The sequence below is a fragment of the Dasypus novemcinctus genome, chromosome 14 (assembly GCF_030445035.2).
Source record: "Dasypus novemcinctus isolate mDasNov1 chromosome 14, mDasNov1.1.hap2, whole genome shotgun sequence".
NCBI lineage: Eukaryota > Metazoa > Chordata > Mammalia > Cingulata > Dasypodidae > Dasypus > Dasypus novemcinctus.
The window spans coordinates 65,233,131-65,249,816 of record NC_080686.1 but is presented as its reverse complement, the minus strand read 5'-3'; the positions used below and the strand labels follow the sequence as shown (position 1 = coordinate 65,249,816).

The following is a 16,686-nucleotide window of genomic DNA, read 5'->3' as shown; positions in this document are numbered from 1 at the left end:
CCTCATGTATCTTGGAGCACCCACGTTTGCTGCATAAATATTTATTATAGTTATTCCTTCTTGGTGAATTGTCTCTCTTATTAATATAATGACCTTCTTTATCCCTTGTAACAGTTTTATATTTGAAGTCTATTTTCTGTCTGATATTAGTATCATTACTCAGCTTTTTTTTGGTTACTATTTGCATGGAATATCTTTTTCTAACCTTTTACTTTTAACCTGGTTGTGTGCTTACATCTGAGGTGGGTCTCTTGTAGACAACATATAGGTGACTCGTTTTTTATCCATTCTGTCAGTCTATGTCTTTTGATTGGGGAGTTCAGCCCTTAACATTCAGTGTTATTAATGCAAAGGCATTAATTATTTTGTGCATTTTATCCGTTGGCTTTCTTAATAGTGAAAAGGGTCCCAAGACTAAAAATGTTTGAGAACTGTTGTTATACTTCTAATTCATTAAATTCTTGAAAGTTTTATCTTCATGGTAAGAGTTTTTGCTTCTCTTCATTATAGCAAATGCTGTAATGAATGTTTAAGGACTTTGTAATTCCTAAAACTTAGAGAAATGATGGTTTTATTATATTATGTAGTTTCTAATTTCTTTATCTAGCATTTTCTCTCAATTCAGATTTCTCTTTACCACAAGTAGTATAATCTGTCTTCCATATATGAGACTACTCAGTCACTATTTGAACTTTTAACGTCTCTCAAACCCTGCTTAAATATCCCGTTTTTTTTTCGTCTGTGGCTCTATTTTTTGTCCTACTTGTGGTTGTCTTACTCTGACTCCATTGTTGGCCTTCTGGCTACAAAGTTTTCAGTTATTTCTCACTATTCTGAGCATTATTCAGTGTTTTTCATTTATGTCATTTGCTTTGGATAGAGCTCTTCAAAATTCCTTGTCTGTTGGACTCAAATAATAGCAGGATATCCTAACAGTTGCCTTATTAGAGGTGGGATGACCTTACCACAGGCAGTGCAGGCAGAAAAAGTATTTTTTTAATTAAAAAAATATATATTTTTAAAAATTTTATTGAAGTATATCATTCATATATGAACATACATAAACAGTAAGTGTATAGTACAAGTTGTGAACTTATAAAACAAACAAGCATAACATCATACATGGGTCCCATACACACCACCAACATTTTGCATTGTTGTGAGACATTTGTTACATATTATGGAAGAATATCGTCAAAATCTTACTAACTTTAGTTCATACCTTACGTTTGGTGAGTTTTTCTCCCAACCCACTCTTTTGTTATTATTTTTAAATTTATTTTTATTATGGAAGTTGTGAACTTAAAAAACAATCATATACATGTGTAGAATTCCTATACAATATCCCTTCATCAACACATCACACCATGGTGAACATTTGTTATAGATTATGAGATAATATCAGACTGTTACCACCAACTGTGGCCCATAGAGTACATTTGGTACACTTTTTCCATACTCCCCCATTATCAACACAGTACATCTTTTGTGTAGATTCATGTATATTACAGTACTGCTGTTAATCATAGTCCCTAGGTCACTCCAGTTGTATTATTCCCATGCTTCTCCACATTCCCACCGCCCTGCAATAGTGGTGGGAATGTGGAGTACATCTGCTCTAGCTCACAGAAGGACACTCTTGCATCTGTACCATCAACCACAATTCTCATTCACCTCTGGGTTCACTGTATCATTCAATCCCTATTCTCTAGCTTTCTTTCAGTCAGAAAAAGTATTTTAAGGATGCACTCAAGAAAAGCTTTCAACAAAGTAACTTGGTACTGAATTGCTGAAAGATAGCAATATATTTAAATAGCTTGGTGTAGAGCTATGATTTTATTTTAAAACTCTAGAAAAGTAAGGTTTAAGACAGCCACAGTTGTTGATGGATAATGTTAACATAGGTTGTAGCTGTAAAACAAGGAAAATATTCTTTTGTGAACATCAGAAAGTACTGTTGGTCACTTAGAGCCTTCAGCTACACTTGGATTCACAGATCATAATCATTGAGAGTATGTGTATAGTAAATATTCATTTTGTATCTGTTATATATTGGAGCCTGGATATACATATCCTTTAAAAAAATTTTTTTTCTTTTTCTACACATATCCTTTAAGGTTCATTTATTTTTATATGAAGGCGTTAATATATCATGCCACATTTCTCTTTCAATTAAAGCCTTCTTCCTTATTGATCCTTTTTCAGGCTTTAAGTTTTCCCCAGTCTTTTCTGAAAATTTCTGGTTGAAACTTCCCTTCAAGCACAGTTCTGTAGCTCATGCCTTTTCCAAGAAGCCTGAATTAATCACTTTATGCCACAGAACTACATTTAGTGGCATACAAATACTCTTTGCTAGAATTACAACTAAGCCAGTGGCTCTAATTCCAGTTACCATACTGCTCAACTGTACCACCTTCTTTTGTCTTTTATATTTAATTTTAAACCATCAGTAAACATGGTCTTCAGATGTGCCACTGGTCAGGTATAAAATGATCATTAGTTATTGAATGACTGAACAGAATGTCAATAAGACTGGGCTTTTGGAGAAGCCAAGGAGCTTTCCAGAAATGTTGTTCATATCTCAGATGAAGCTATTGTTGGTGTGTTTCACAGTGCCACCTTGCAGGTCTTTGGTTTTTTCAGAGTATGTCCCTGAGGGTGGTCTCTGAAATTTAAAATTTATAGGTTTTTAACTCTTGAACTCAGCTGTACTCCTAACACTGGTGTCTGCATATCCTTTTTTGATTTATATAAAACTTATCCATCGAAGCTTCTGACTAGTAGAAAACAACAATCTTCTGGGAAAATACCTCTAGAGATACTATAGAGAGCTTAGATAGCGTCATGAATTAAGGAAGAAAGTAATTTCAATTTATAGAAAACAGACAAGAAAATAATGATTTTTTTTTTTTACATTTCACTTTTTTTTCCCCAGATTTATTTATTTCTCTCGCCCTTACCCCCATCCCCCCACCACCCCATTGTCTGCTCTCTGGGTCCATTTGCTATGTGTTCTTCTGTGTCCGCTTGCATTCTTGTAAGCACTGGGAATCTGTGTTTCTTTTTGTTGCATCATCTTGCTGCTTCAGCTCTCTGTGTGTGCAGTGCCACTCCTGGGCGGGCTACGCTTTTTATCGCGTGGGGCGGCTCTCCTTGCGGGGCACACTCCTTGTGCATGGGGCTCCCCTATGTGGGCAAACCCATGTGTGGCATGGCACTCCTTGCATGCAGCAGCATTGCATGTGGGCCAGCTCACCACACAGGCCAGGAAGCCCTGGGTTTGAATCTTGGACCTCCCATATGGTAGGCAGATGCTCTATCAATTGAGCCACATCCACTTCCCATACATTTCACTTTTTAAATGATAATCCTTTCTTGTTCCTTCCTGGCAATTTCTACTCTGAATAGTCAGGATATTTGCTAAGTGAAATTTTAAAGTCAAAGCTAAATTTTAATAAAAGTGCTTAAAACATTCCTGCTCTGTAATTTTAGGAACATGTATTCTGGATAGAAACTTTTATGTTGATGTCTTATTAGCATTCTTAATTGTATTAGCTTGTATTTGGAAATTCTAGGAAGCCTAGAATACTTTTATGTACTTCTTTGTTTTCATACATTTGCAATTACTGTTTATTCTAATATGTTTTAAAATTATATTATTTTGATGGTGATTTTCTTTTGTTTGCTAGGTATGCTTAAGAAATAATCCTCTTTATCATGCTGGAGCAGTTGCATTTTCAATTAGTGCTGGGATTCCTAAAGTTGGTGTCTTAATGGAGTCAGTTTGGAATATGAATGATAGCTGTAGATTTCAACTTAGATCTCCTGAGAGCTTGAAAAGTATGGAAAAAGCTAGCAAAACTACTGAAACTAAGTAAGTACTGTACCCTAACTAATCTTGTTTTTATACCTGTTCTGTGCATGCCCTGGGTATGAATGGGGATAATTGAGGGAAGCTTAGAGGCAAACAGCGTCATAGAAACTGCTCTCATGATGGGGTTTTCTTTAAGGTCTCGAGGTTTTTTTTTTAATTTTGTTTTGTTTTTGCTTTTTAATTAAAAAAATTTTTTTAATGTATTTCCCCCCTTTGTTTGTGCTTGCTGTCTGCTCTCTCTGTGCATTTGCTGTATGTTTATCTTCTCTTTAGGAGGCACTGGGAGCCTAAACAGGGACCTCCCATATGGGAGAGGGGCCCTCAGTTGCTTGATCCACATCAGCTCCCTGCTTTGTTGTGTCTGTCATTGTCTTTCTTCTTTGTGTCTCCTTTTTGCATCATCTTATTGTGTCAACTTGCCACGCTTGCCTGCCACACCAGCTCTCTGTCTTGCTCATCTTCTCCAGGAGGTACCAGGAACTGAACCCGGGACCTCCCGTGTGGTAGGCAGAAAGGAACTCATTCACTTGAGCCATATCTGCTTCCCAAGGTCTCAAGGAGTTTTGAAAGGAAATTTTACTTTTTGCAATTCAGTTAATATTTGTATCTTATAGTTTTTCTGGATAATACAGAAGATAATTTTAATGTGAATCTTATTTGTTAATGAAATGCATTTATTTTAGAGGTATGCCAGTATCTTCGGTATTGGCTTGCTTTCACCATCACAAGATGTGCAGAGCAGCCATGAGTATTCACTTTGTACTTGTCCTAAGGACTCTTGCTAAAAGGCTGATGAAAATAATACTGCTTTTCTTTGGACTATTTCCATACTTATGTGAGATTCTTTGTAGGGATAATAGAAGATGAGAGGGTTAAGGTGGTGATGCTAATTAAAAAATATATATCAGGATGAAATAAACAACAAATTTCTGAGAAATATGTGACTTTTTCTTGTTAAAAATTGACTTCTTTTAATGCATAGAAATATATATATTTTCATCATCTCATATTTAGAATATTTTCCTGAAATAACTATGGAAAAGTGTTTTAGTTCTATAATTTCCCATTTCAGCTATAACAGGTGATGGTTCATTACCAGATGGTTCAAGATAAATTTTTGTAATCCATTGCAAGTATAGTTCCTTTTTTGAACTCCTAAGAAATTAATGATATAGTGGAGTTTTTACTTACTTGCCTTTACATTTTTTTCAGTTAAATCACTATGTCCAAGTTAATGGGAATCTTTAGTTCAATGAAGTGTGAAATTATTTTGTTCAAGAGACTTAGGGTAAAGCTGTGTTGATAAATCAAGCATTACTTTTGTTGTTGTTCCTAGATAAAGTCTGACTCCTTGTTTACAGTTCTTGATAACTGTATATGGTTTATTTTTCTTTCCTAAGTTAAAACATGATTAGAAATTTGGAAGTATGCACCATGTACCTTTTTCAGAACCTTGAGTCCTAAAAATATGCCATTTAATAAAAATTTCTGATTACTTTCTAATTATAAAAATAAATTTGAGTCTAAAAATAGCTATCTTACAAAAGTTTCTAATAATTTTATTTCCTAATTATAAGGATACTCTTATATCTAATCTTAGACCTGAAAGTAAGCAGGAGCCAGTGAAAACAGAAATGGGACCTCCACCATCTCCAGCGTCCACATGTAGTGATGCATCCTCAATTGCCAGCAGTGCATCGATGCCATATAGTAAGTTTTATGTGTAGTATACATTGGTCACAATAAGTTCCCTGAGAGTTGTGTTCTGTTTTTTTCTTATTTTTAATATTTTTTATGTAAATAGTTTCCATTTGTTTGAGTTAAGTGTGCAGTTTTATTTCAACAGAAAGTATTTTACAGTGATTTATTTTTGTTTTTGAGAATTATAATTTTTAAAAACTGTAAAATGCATTGTAGTCATAGAAGGAAATAATTTCTACTAACTAGAATATCACCTCCACTTTTTTTTTTATAATTAATTTTAAAAAATTTAGAGATGCTTTAGATTGCACATATGTTACATATAAGGGATTCCCATATGCCCCCCTCCCTCCCCTTCCTTCCACTTTTGTTGAGACTCTTACTGTTACTGTAAATTGTTAGATTTGGTCACAACTTTTGCTCAGATTTTGTAGAAGTTTTTAATCTAGACATTTTAAGGATGTTTTTAAAGCTCCTCAAAATAATTTATTTTGCAGTATAGTTGCTTTGCACCTGAGGAAATTGAAATATGTCAAGCTGAAGTTAGTCATGTGGAAACTGAAGAACATCTTAACATAGCTCCCTTTTAAAATATTGATCAGATAGCCTTGATTTTGAGGGTCTTAATTTTTGTTCCTCTTTGCAGTTGTTTATAGTAGTGTTAGTATAGCTTAAACTGTACATTAATGAATACAGGTATTGGTGGAAATTGGTCATAAAACCCAAATTCATAAAGTAATAACTCATAAAGTTTTTATGTAGAAACCTCAATTATATCCCTTTAAAAATGATCTTTTTCATATATTTAGATGAAATCTATAAAGTCTCTTTTACATTTTCTTTTTGGTACTTACCATTTTGTTGTTGTCTAAGAACGACGACGGTCAACCCCTGCCCCAAAAGAAGAGGAAAAGGTGAACGAAGAGCAGTGGTCTCTTCGGGAAGTTGTTTTTGTGGAAGATGTTAAGAATGTTCCTGTTGGCAAGGTTTGTTCAGTCTATCTAAGAACTAATTATTAACAGAACTAAAATGATAGTGCTTATCTAAGAATTTGTGGTTTGTGTCTGTCAACCCTTTTTCCAAGGTGCATTTATCAACCGTGGTGGTCTCTTTAGTCCTCACCCTTAATCTGATGTAGGGCTCTCTGCTGTCGCGGACAGATGAAGAGCTGATTAGTGGGTGTCTTCTTGAACTTTTATGGTGATGTTATTTTTTAAAAACATTTTGTTTAGTAATTATTTTAGGTTTACTGAAAAGTTGCACCGTGATACATTGCCTTTTTTTTTTTCAAAAAGCAATTTTATTGAGATATATTCATATATCATACAATCTATCTAAAGTATACATTCATTGGGTTTTGGTATAATCACAGAGTTGTGCATTCTTCACTGCAGTCAATGTTAGAGCATTTTCATTGTTCCAAAAATAAAAACCCCCTACCCCTTAGCAGTCACCTCTTGATCTCTCTATGCTTCCCTGGCCATACATAAATACTAATCTAATTCCATCTCTTTAAATTTATGGAGATAAACTGCTTTTTGATACTGCCCCTTCTTTGGAACTGATAGTTCTAATTGAGGTTATCTTCATAACAGATTTAAAAATCTTACCTACTTTCTTTATGTCATCTTCTACATTCTCCTCTTTTTTTTCTAAAGATGGTCTTGCCTTCTAAGAAACCAAGTAAATAGAAGCCATTATCTGAAATGCCATTAATTTCACCCTTTTCCTCATACTTATTTTTAAAACAAAATGGGTCTATGAATACAAAATATATATATCTACAAAGTAAAGGTTTTCTTGAATGTTCTTCAGTGTCTGAATTGTGATGGTTTTTCATTTGTACTTAAAGAGTAGACATACTATGCTCTACAATTTACAAAGGTCATTCTCATACACTATTCATTTGATTGTTTAAACAGAACTGCAGTTTATTAGCAGCCATTTCCTTTAAGAGAATAACACTGGCCTCAAAAGCAGACAGATATGTAGCAGAGATGGGACTCAATGATCCTGGCCTCAAGTCCTGGGCTTGTCTTACTGTGCACTACTGATTCTATACATGTGCTGTCCACTACTGTAGACACTAGCTGTGTTTGGCTATTTAAATATATTAAAATTAAATAAAATTTAAAAGTCAACTCCTTAGTCACATTAGCTATACTTCAAGGGCCCGGTAGCCACTTATGGGTAGTGCTACATTATTAGTGCAGATATAGAACATTATCATCACAAAAGTTTCATGGATCATCACTCTTCTAAGCTAATAGGATGGGAGGATTTCATGGTTAACTTTTTTCAAGTGATTGCTAACCGTTCATGGACTTGAATCACTGGATCTGTGGATCAGTTTTTCTCTAGAAAGTGAGCTTAGAATATAGGTATCAGCAGCAAACCTTTGGTTAGTCGGTCCAGTTTAATTTTATGACACAGTCATCATGCAAAGAAACATGCATAAGGAATTAAATGCCTTTTGTCCCTTTGTTCAATGTTAAATTAGATCAATGAATAGAATTTACACATTGATTTCATACATGCTTTTGTTAATATTCAGTGTATGTAACTATACTTCTAGGTGCTAAAAGTGGATGGTGCCTATGTTGCTGTAAAATTTCCAGGAACATCCAGTAATACAAACTGTCAGAACAGCTCTGGTTCAGATGCTGACCCTTCCTCTCTCCTGCAGGATTGTAGGTTACTTAGAATTGATGAATTGCAGGTAAGTGTAGAGGAATTATTTAGCAAGTGAATTTTTCGAACTGACTCCTTAAGTCTGTTATGAATTTGAAAGCAAAATTCTTTTTCTGTCATGCAGGTTGTCAAAACTGGTGGAACACCAAAAGTCCCAGATTGTTTCCAGAGGACTCCTAAAAAGCTTTGTATACCTGAAAAAACAGAAATATTAGCAGTGAATGTAGATTCCAAAGGTAAAGATTTTGTAACTCTTTCAAACTGCATAGTCTATATCCAGTAATGATTACGTAGTAATGGGATTTGGATAAAGTGGTTTGGACATGGCACTTTTTGTCGCTGTTGTGTAACATTATAGAGTAAACTGTATCTGTTTGAACGGATTACAAATGTTGCCAGAGGTATCAGAATCAGAATTTAACTTGTTCTTATTAGAGACAGCTAAAGATGTATAACAAATTTTCTTTTCATTTCTATGCTTCTGAAGGTGTGCATGCTGTTTTGAAGACTGGAAATTGGGTACGGTACTGTATCTTTGATCTTGCTACAGGCAAAGCAGAACAGGAAAATAATTTTCCTACGAGCAGCATTGCTTTCCTTGGTCAGAATGAGAGGAATGTAGCCATTTTCACTGCTGGCCAGGTACAGAGGCACATTTTTGCTTTTGAAAAGTGATATGATAACACTGGCATTTTTGTGAAGTTTGTTACTAGACTATTGGGGGATATAAGATATTTAGCACTTTGGTCATGACTAACATCAAGTTTGAAAATAAATATACCTGTTATAACAACCAGATGCATTTTTGATTGGTAGCTAAACTTTTTTTCCCTCCCCCTGCATTATAGGAGTCTCCTATTATACTTCGAGATGGAAATGGTACTATCTACCCAATGGCCAAAGATTGCATGGGAGGAATAAGGGACCCTGATTGGCTTGATCTTCCACCTATTAGTAGTCTTGGAATGGGTGTACATTCTTTAATTAATCTTCCTGCCAATTCAACAATCAAAAAGAAAGCTGCTATAATCATCATGGCTGTGGAGGTAATTTAACTTTGGCAGCCATTAGGTATTTTAATGCCAAAGACACTTGCTAGAGTCTAGAGAAACAGTTTTGAGCAGGTCATTCATTGCCCCTTCCCTACAGGACCTCATGGTATATTAAGACTAGAGAGACAAATAAGTCAGTGATTACACTGTTACTTAAGTGTTTTGAGAAAGATAAGCACAATGTGGTGGAAGCACAGAAGAGCGGGTACAAATCAGACTGTGAGTAAGGCGTGATTAGACTCTTGATATACTAGCCATATTTTAAGGTAGAGAGCCAACAGGACTTGCTGATAGTTACATATAGAGTGTGAAACAGGAAGCAAGAGGGTGACAAGGAAGTTGCCATTTATCAAGGCGAAGACTGTGGAGGGGAAAGCAGGTTCAGGGAGTAGGGGTGGTAATGGGGGTTTGGTTTTCGACATGTTGAGTTTAAAATGTCTATCAGATGTCCAGGGGGAGATGATGAGTAGAGAATTATACATAAATGTCTGGGAACCAGGAAAGAGAGGACCAAGCTGGAGACATACACTTGGGAATTGTCAGTTATCTGTGGTATTTAAAAGCATGATATTGAATGAAATCATCAAGGTTATGGAGAAGAGAAAAAAGTTTAAGGGCTGAGCCATGAGAAGAGTCTCTGCATTTAAGTGCCAAGGAGATATAGGGAAATCAGAAGAGGAGATGGAAAGGAACAGCCACAAGGGTTAGATGGAAACTAGAATGAGTGGTGTCTTGGAAGCCAAATGAGAGCATGTATCAAGGAAGATGTAGTGATCATTTGTACAAATGATGCTGTAGATCAGGTAAGGTGAGAACTGAACACTGACTGTTGGATTTGGCTCCATCTAGGGCGTTGTTGACAGTGGAAATGAAAGCCTGGGTATACTGATTTAAGGAGCAAAAGGAAAGTGAGGATCTAGAGATAAATATAGAGACAACAACTTTTTGAGGAACTTTTATATGAAGAATGGAAATGGGGATTAGAATGGGAGCTAATTTACTGTCTGGGTTAGCAATGATAAGCAAACTTATTAAAACTGTCTAAAATACACCAAATCCAAGCTCTTGAAAGTTACCCATGAACTTTTGTTTAGGGACAGAATACTCATATTCTTAGTTTAGCTTTGACTGTAATCTACTAGACGAGTGGTTCCAAACTGGAAGGGGGTAGGGACTAAGGGGTGGCTGTGGCCTGAATTTGACCTCTAGAAATCGCCTTTACATCATTTAAAAATTTTTGGCTTGTCTCCAACATTTAAAAATTACAAATTTATACTAAAAATCCAGATTTTCAGTTGCTCTTAAAAAAGCAGAAGATCTGGTAACACTGAGTCCATAATTCAACTGGAAACATTTGTCCCTTTTCGAGGCTATACATGGCATGGTGTTCTCTAATTCATAGCTGTACCTGCTACTTAGAATTTGTTGCCTTGAGTCCAAGTGTTAGTTGCTGTTTATTATCATCTAGCTGTGTTACTTCCATCACATCTCCTTTAATCATTGTATGCATTTGGTTGCACTTTGTCAGCATCTTAAGGACAGTATAAACAACTCATCATCCCATGGGCAGGGATAAATTTTGTCATCACTTCATCTTTATACCTCAGTTACTAAGGTTTGACACACAGTAGACCTGCAAGAAATTTTTTTTAACTAAACTCTTTCTGCTGTTTGCTATTAGAAAAAGTGACACACACAACATAGAGTGAGTGATGCAGAATATGTTAGCTTATAGCACAGCTAAGTGTATTACTGACAATTTGTGAGAGTCCATGTACAGTCAGTCAGCAGAATGGAGATGAGAGCACACTGTGGAGTAGCTGCCCCACCGTGTTTTTCATGGTTGACTGAAACATTTTATATCATAGCAGTATGCAACAAAATATCTTAATTATTTTAGTTTCCTTTGAAATAACTGTGTTGCTCTCTGGAGAGACTGGCATATTCTCTCAACATATTGATGAATGCATCTATTTCACAAGTCTTTACATATATTTCTAGCCCACCTCATACTCTTGAACTGGAGCTTGCTGTTTATGGGCTTACTTTAGAGCCATTGCTAATTCCAAAATCAAAATGGCCTATCTCACATGTGGTAGGTACTAAAAATAGCTTTTTGGATGCATTTTCTTGTGGGGAATAGGCAAACTGTTCAAACACATTCTCCCTTTTTACTCCCACATACTCTTTTCCACCTGCTTTCTTTCAGTTCCAGTTTATTTTTTTAACTAATATTAAAAAGATACATAGATCACACAGAATCTGTTCTACTTTTATATTACCATGTCGTTGACAAACAAGTACATTTGTTGTCACTTTGGGGATTGGTTCAGTCATGATTTTTGGGGAGTTGAGGTTTTGTTTTTCATGGATCACAGTATAATATGGTAACCTTTAAGAATGTAAGAGGATGAGAGTAACTCTGGAATCAAATTTATACCCCTTTTTAAATTGATAAACAATTTTTAAAGTATTCTAACTGAAACAGTCATATAGTAAACCAGGAGTTGGTAAACTCTGGCCTGTAGGCCAAATCGGGCCACTCCCCATTCATTTGTGCATTATATATGGCTGCTCTCTTGCTACAACCAGGCCAAGTGATTGGGAAAGCTGAAAATATTGAAGTGTTTCTCTTAATTTCTTTGACCACAGAAACAAACCTTAATGCAGCACATTCTACGCTGTGACTATGAGGCCTGTCGCCAATATCTCATGAATCTTGAGCAAGCAGTTGTTTTAGAGCAGAGTCTACAGATGCTACAGACATTCATCAGCCACAGATGTGATGGAAATCGAAATATTTTGCATGCTTGTGTATCGGTTTGCTTTCCAACCAGCAATAAAGAAACTAAAGAAGAAGAGGGTAAGATTAATAACACTATAACAAGGTCTTTAAAAGACAATTTTAGGCAGTTTGGGAAATAAAGCAAGTGTTAAAGGAAAAGAAAAGCAAATCACTCTAAAGTGTGTGTATATGTGTACTTTGTTTTGTAAAATCTTAGAGTTTAGACTCTGAGAAGATGAAAGTGTGTGTACTTGTCAGGATGGGTATATAACATAAGCAAATAAAGTATTGCTGTGTTTTGTCCAACTACTCTTGATGATATATACATATTGTATATATAATACTTAATTGGGCTTTATTGATTTTATCATTTCAGGTGACCTTTTTTTTTTATACCATGAAAGTGATTTAGCAAGTTAAACTGAGGCAACTTTTATTCCAGTTTTCAGAATGTAGAGGGAAGAATAACCTAGTGAGTTTTTAGGTGTTTTGGGAAAGTAAACAGGCCTTTGCTATCGTTTTTAACAGGCTAAATGAAGGGAGAACTGCGAAAACCTAAGGTGAAACTGTTTGTTTATAATGCTTTTCCTTATTTTGAATTCTGATGATGATATTCTGGTACCTACATTGAACAGTGGTTTTTAGGTTTCTGACCTTAGCTCATCATTGAATCACTAGAGGATTATAAGTATGTAAACTAAGACTGAGGTACTGATATGGATCTTTTTCCTTTCTTAAAGCTAAATTTCAGTTTACTTACTAATAGCCTTACTTTTTTTACCTTTGGGTGTTGAAAAGTAATGCCGAATACAGAAATAATTCACATATTTTAAAAGTCATAGTTCAGTGTATCTTTAGTGTTGCTTTAAGGAGGAAACATTAAGTTAGTGGATTTCTAATATGTGGATTTTAGAGCATTAACATATATTGCAGTTATCTAGAGACCTGCCTATCCTTAATCTCTTAGTTATTTTTAAATAAGTTTAAATTGATCTCAATTTTTCTTTTATGTTTCAGAAGCAGAGCGCTCTGAAAGAAATACATTTGCAGAAAGGCTTTCTGCTGTTGAGGCCATTGCAAATGCAATATCAGTTGTTTCAAGTAATGGCCCAGGTAATCGGGCTGGATCATCAAGTAGCCGAAGGTAATGTGATTTTTTACCAGGAAAGTTAGTTGGAAAGAAAAAAAAATGTACAGAAAGAAATGTACCTCTTACTGATTTATATGTTTGAATTGGTAGGTTATTTTTGTTTTGTTTTTGTTCTTGCTAATGTTACCCTGGTAAAAAAAATGTCTGAGAATATCTAAATTAGAGTTTTAGTATAGAACCTAGGTCACTTAATAGATCTGAGATAATTTAGACAAGTAGTTCAAACTTGATTGAGTGCACTCTAAATTCATTATTCTTGCTTTCTAGAAAGTTATTTTCTTTAGGTGGCGAACAGGTAATGCAAAATTATTGAAAAGAACATTAATCTTCTATTTTCAGATTGTTTATTTAGGTTAATTTCTCAGATGACTTAATGATCTAGGAAGACATGAAAGACTGGTTTGTATTGTTTTATTAAATGGTGTTTGTTTTATTTTCAGGCTTTCTAAGTTGTGGGATAAACAAACCTTTGTAACACATTAAAAATTGCTAGGTGTTTGACTAGATGAGGAGTACAAAAAGTTCAGGATATAGTTTTCTTTCTGTAGGAAAAAGCAAGTTTTTTCTAAATACTTAACAGCCGAAATTCTTGATTACTGACAGATTATTAATGGCACTGCTAGCTGCATGCTAATGTCATAGGTTGTAAAGCTTACTTAAAATGAGGACATCCCTTGACTCCTTTCGGTTCCATATTCATCTTTTCCTTTAAAAATGATTATTCTTAATTTGGCACCAGGAAAGCTACCAGGTTGATAGCTTTCCAAGAACAAAAACATCCTGTAATGAGATTTTCAAAAAGCCATTTATAGGTTACCAAATTATAACTTAAAATAGTATAAGAACATTATGTAGCCTATACAAAATGGAAATTATTACCAGCATATTTTCTTAGGCAGAGAAAGTGTTTGATCTAAAATGGAAAACAACTTAAATTCTTCATGAAGAAATTAGTGTCTGAATTATTTCAGGTATTTCACTTCCTCAGGGAAAATACAGATGCAAATCAAGTTGGACTCTGATATGGTTGGTCCAATGCCATTGTTACCATCTTTTTTTCATGTAAGGATTATTTTGAAGGCAAAGACTAAAAGGAGCTTCAAGAGTGGGTGACGTGTTGCTCACAGAAATAATTTGCTGAGTAAGCTCCTTTGAGGAATTTGCCGAAGATTTCACAGCAGTGCTCTTAACCAGTTCAAGCTCAGGGCTGCCGATTGAACAGATGAAAGCACAGGAGTCTTATTATCCACGCCGGGCAGTAGGAAGTCCACAGACTCTGCTTCATTGAAGTGAAACCCTCCTCTAGCCTACAATGGATTTTCTAGGCGATGCCCCCTGATGTGTATGCAGGCTGGGATTCAATATTGGAGTTTCAATATTGGAGTACTATTAAATGCCTTCACATGATGATTTGACTCAGAAGTTTTGTTATGTGACTCATACATAGTTCCTGAGTACAAAGGGCAGATTTAGTGGAAAGCTTGATTGATGCATCTGATTGCAGGTGTATTTACTCTAGAGATTGTTAATCTGGAAGACACATGACCTTCGCTTTTTTGTCACAGTGGTATGTTTGAACATGACTGGATTCTAAGGCTTCTGTAGCATGGATATAACGTGCTTACAAAGAGGAAATTACATCATCCTTGAATTCTTCCATATTGTCAGAAAATACGATGACTCCAGGCAAGCCTATACGAAGGAATGTCAAAACTCTGAATCTTAGCAGCCAAGGTGGTATCTCCTCAGTATTGTCCTCAGCCACTGAGGATACAGGTGAATCTTCATGAATTGTGTACAACAACTTGAAGAATAATTTTCTTTTTCTTTTTTTTTTCTTTTTCTTTTTTTAAGAATCTATGAGAGGAGCTGGGTGTTATACGTAAAAATATTCCCAAGAGCAAATGAAGAAAAGAGGTTAAGGATGATGAGAAGGAATGACCCCTCATTTAATATTGAATTGATTGCATCACAACAACAAAGTTGGGAGTTTGCAAGTTCAAGATGAGACTGTGGTCTCAATTTATCTTCATTTATTTGTAAATCTGCTCTAAGCTAGAGTTGGAGAATAGCTCACTTATCTTTTGTCTGGCCTCTACAATGTTTAAAAAACAACAACAAACTTTTTTCTTAAAATCGGAAGGCCTTTAGTGGGCTTATATGCCTCCATTTTGCCACTACTCCCTACTTCTTAATACTTGACTGCCCTTTACTCATTTATTTTACCTGCTTAGTTCAGCAGGCATTGTGATGCTGGTATAAACATTCCTCTTGATAAGCCCAAACATACATTTATTTTTAGTGCTTCTAAATTACTGCTGATTTTTTCTTCTTCTGTATTTTGAGTAAGACACATTAGAATATTGAGCCAATTAAAATTGTGTAGAAGCATCACAGTTATAAATAGTCACCCTGGTGTGTGCTGTTATTGGTAAGGAGCCTTTCTTTCTCTATAGGTAATGTATTTGGGCAGGGAGGTTACCTTGAACTAAAGTAGTAACCACTGTGCCCTGTTCCCATTCCATGTTATGAAAACTCTTAAACTCAAAATTCTAAAGAGAGAGAAGACATTGATACTATAAAAAATAAACGTTAAGCATTTAAAAATAGTGAATACTACAAAAGCTGAGCTATTACTTGAGACATCAGATTTACCTTGCAGAATCTTGCAAAGAATTCCAAAATGTACATCATCATATACAAATCTTATATATATGGATGTGTTTCTGAAAGTAGCCTCTAAAAGAAGTTTTTGTAAATGTTTAAAAATTTTTTCTTTATAATATTGAAAACTCATTGGTATGGACAAATATCTTTTCCCTAGGATTAAATAAGTATCACAGAGTTTCAAACATTAATAAAAATCTTTCTAAAGTACTTATTGATAGCTATATCGTGGTCATTTGGTAAGGTCTTTTTCTTATCAGAATTGTCATGTCTTTAGCATTAAGTCTGTATGGGAGTGTGAAGTCTCTTATGTGTTGCCTGCCCCTTAAAATTAAGTTTTTACTGCTTTATCCACTTAGAAGCTCTAAAATTGTGGCTGAGTTAAGGAATTTGCCTTATGTGCTATCTCATTAATTGCTGTTAGTTCTTAATGTGTTAATTTTGTAGGCTTTGTAAGCTTTTATTCAGAGGTAAAGTTTTTTTTTGTACAGGGAGTTATTTCCCCTTAAAAGGTCTGTTATTATGGTTATTTCTGTTTCTTTTTAGTGATGTACACACCTGTACTTTTTTTTTGTATGGAAGTAGAAAAAACATCATACCCAAACATCATTAATCTAACAACACATTTTATAAGCTCCAGTTTCATTTATTAATTTCCTTGGGATACAAGTTATACTGCTTTTAAAACTTTTTGTATTTAAAAATAAATCTAAATTTGTCTTTGTTTTAAAACTACTCACTGTATGGATATTTGGTTAATTGCTTT

At 34.9% G+C, this 16,686-nt stretch overlaps 1 protein-coding gene across 8 annotated transcripts in view; it reads left to right on the top strand.

The window, feature by feature from the left end:
- The window catches only part of UBR5 (ubiquitin protein ligase E3 component n-recognin 5), a 148,373-nt gene that overhangs the window by 83,216 nt on the left and 48,471 nt on the right, over positions 1 to 16,686 (top strand). For all 8 annotated transcript variants that reach the window (XM_058275842.2, XM_071207960.1, XM_058275843.2 and 5 more), the window contains exons 14-22: positions 3,690 to 3,874; positions 5,475 to 5,584; positions 6,449 to 6,561; positions 8,151 to 8,294; positions 8,391 to 8,502; positions 8,754 to 8,908; positions 9,115 to 9,312; positions 11,971 to 12,181; positions 13,121 to 13,247. In XM_058275842.2, coding sequence (XP_058131825.1) covers positions 3,690 to 3,874; positions 5,475 to 5,584; positions 6,449 to 6,561; positions 8,151 to 8,294; positions 8,391 to 8,502; positions 8,754 to 8,908; positions 9,115 to 9,312; positions 11,971 to 12,181; positions 13,121 to 13,247 — 1,355 coding nt within the window. The remainder of the gene's footprint in view (positions 1 to 3,689; positions 3,875 to 5,474; positions 5,585 to 6,448; positions 6,562 to 8,150; positions 8,295 to 8,390; positions 8,503 to 8,753; positions 8,909 to 9,114; positions 9,313 to 11,970; positions 12,182 to 13,120; positions 13,248 to 16,686) is intronic.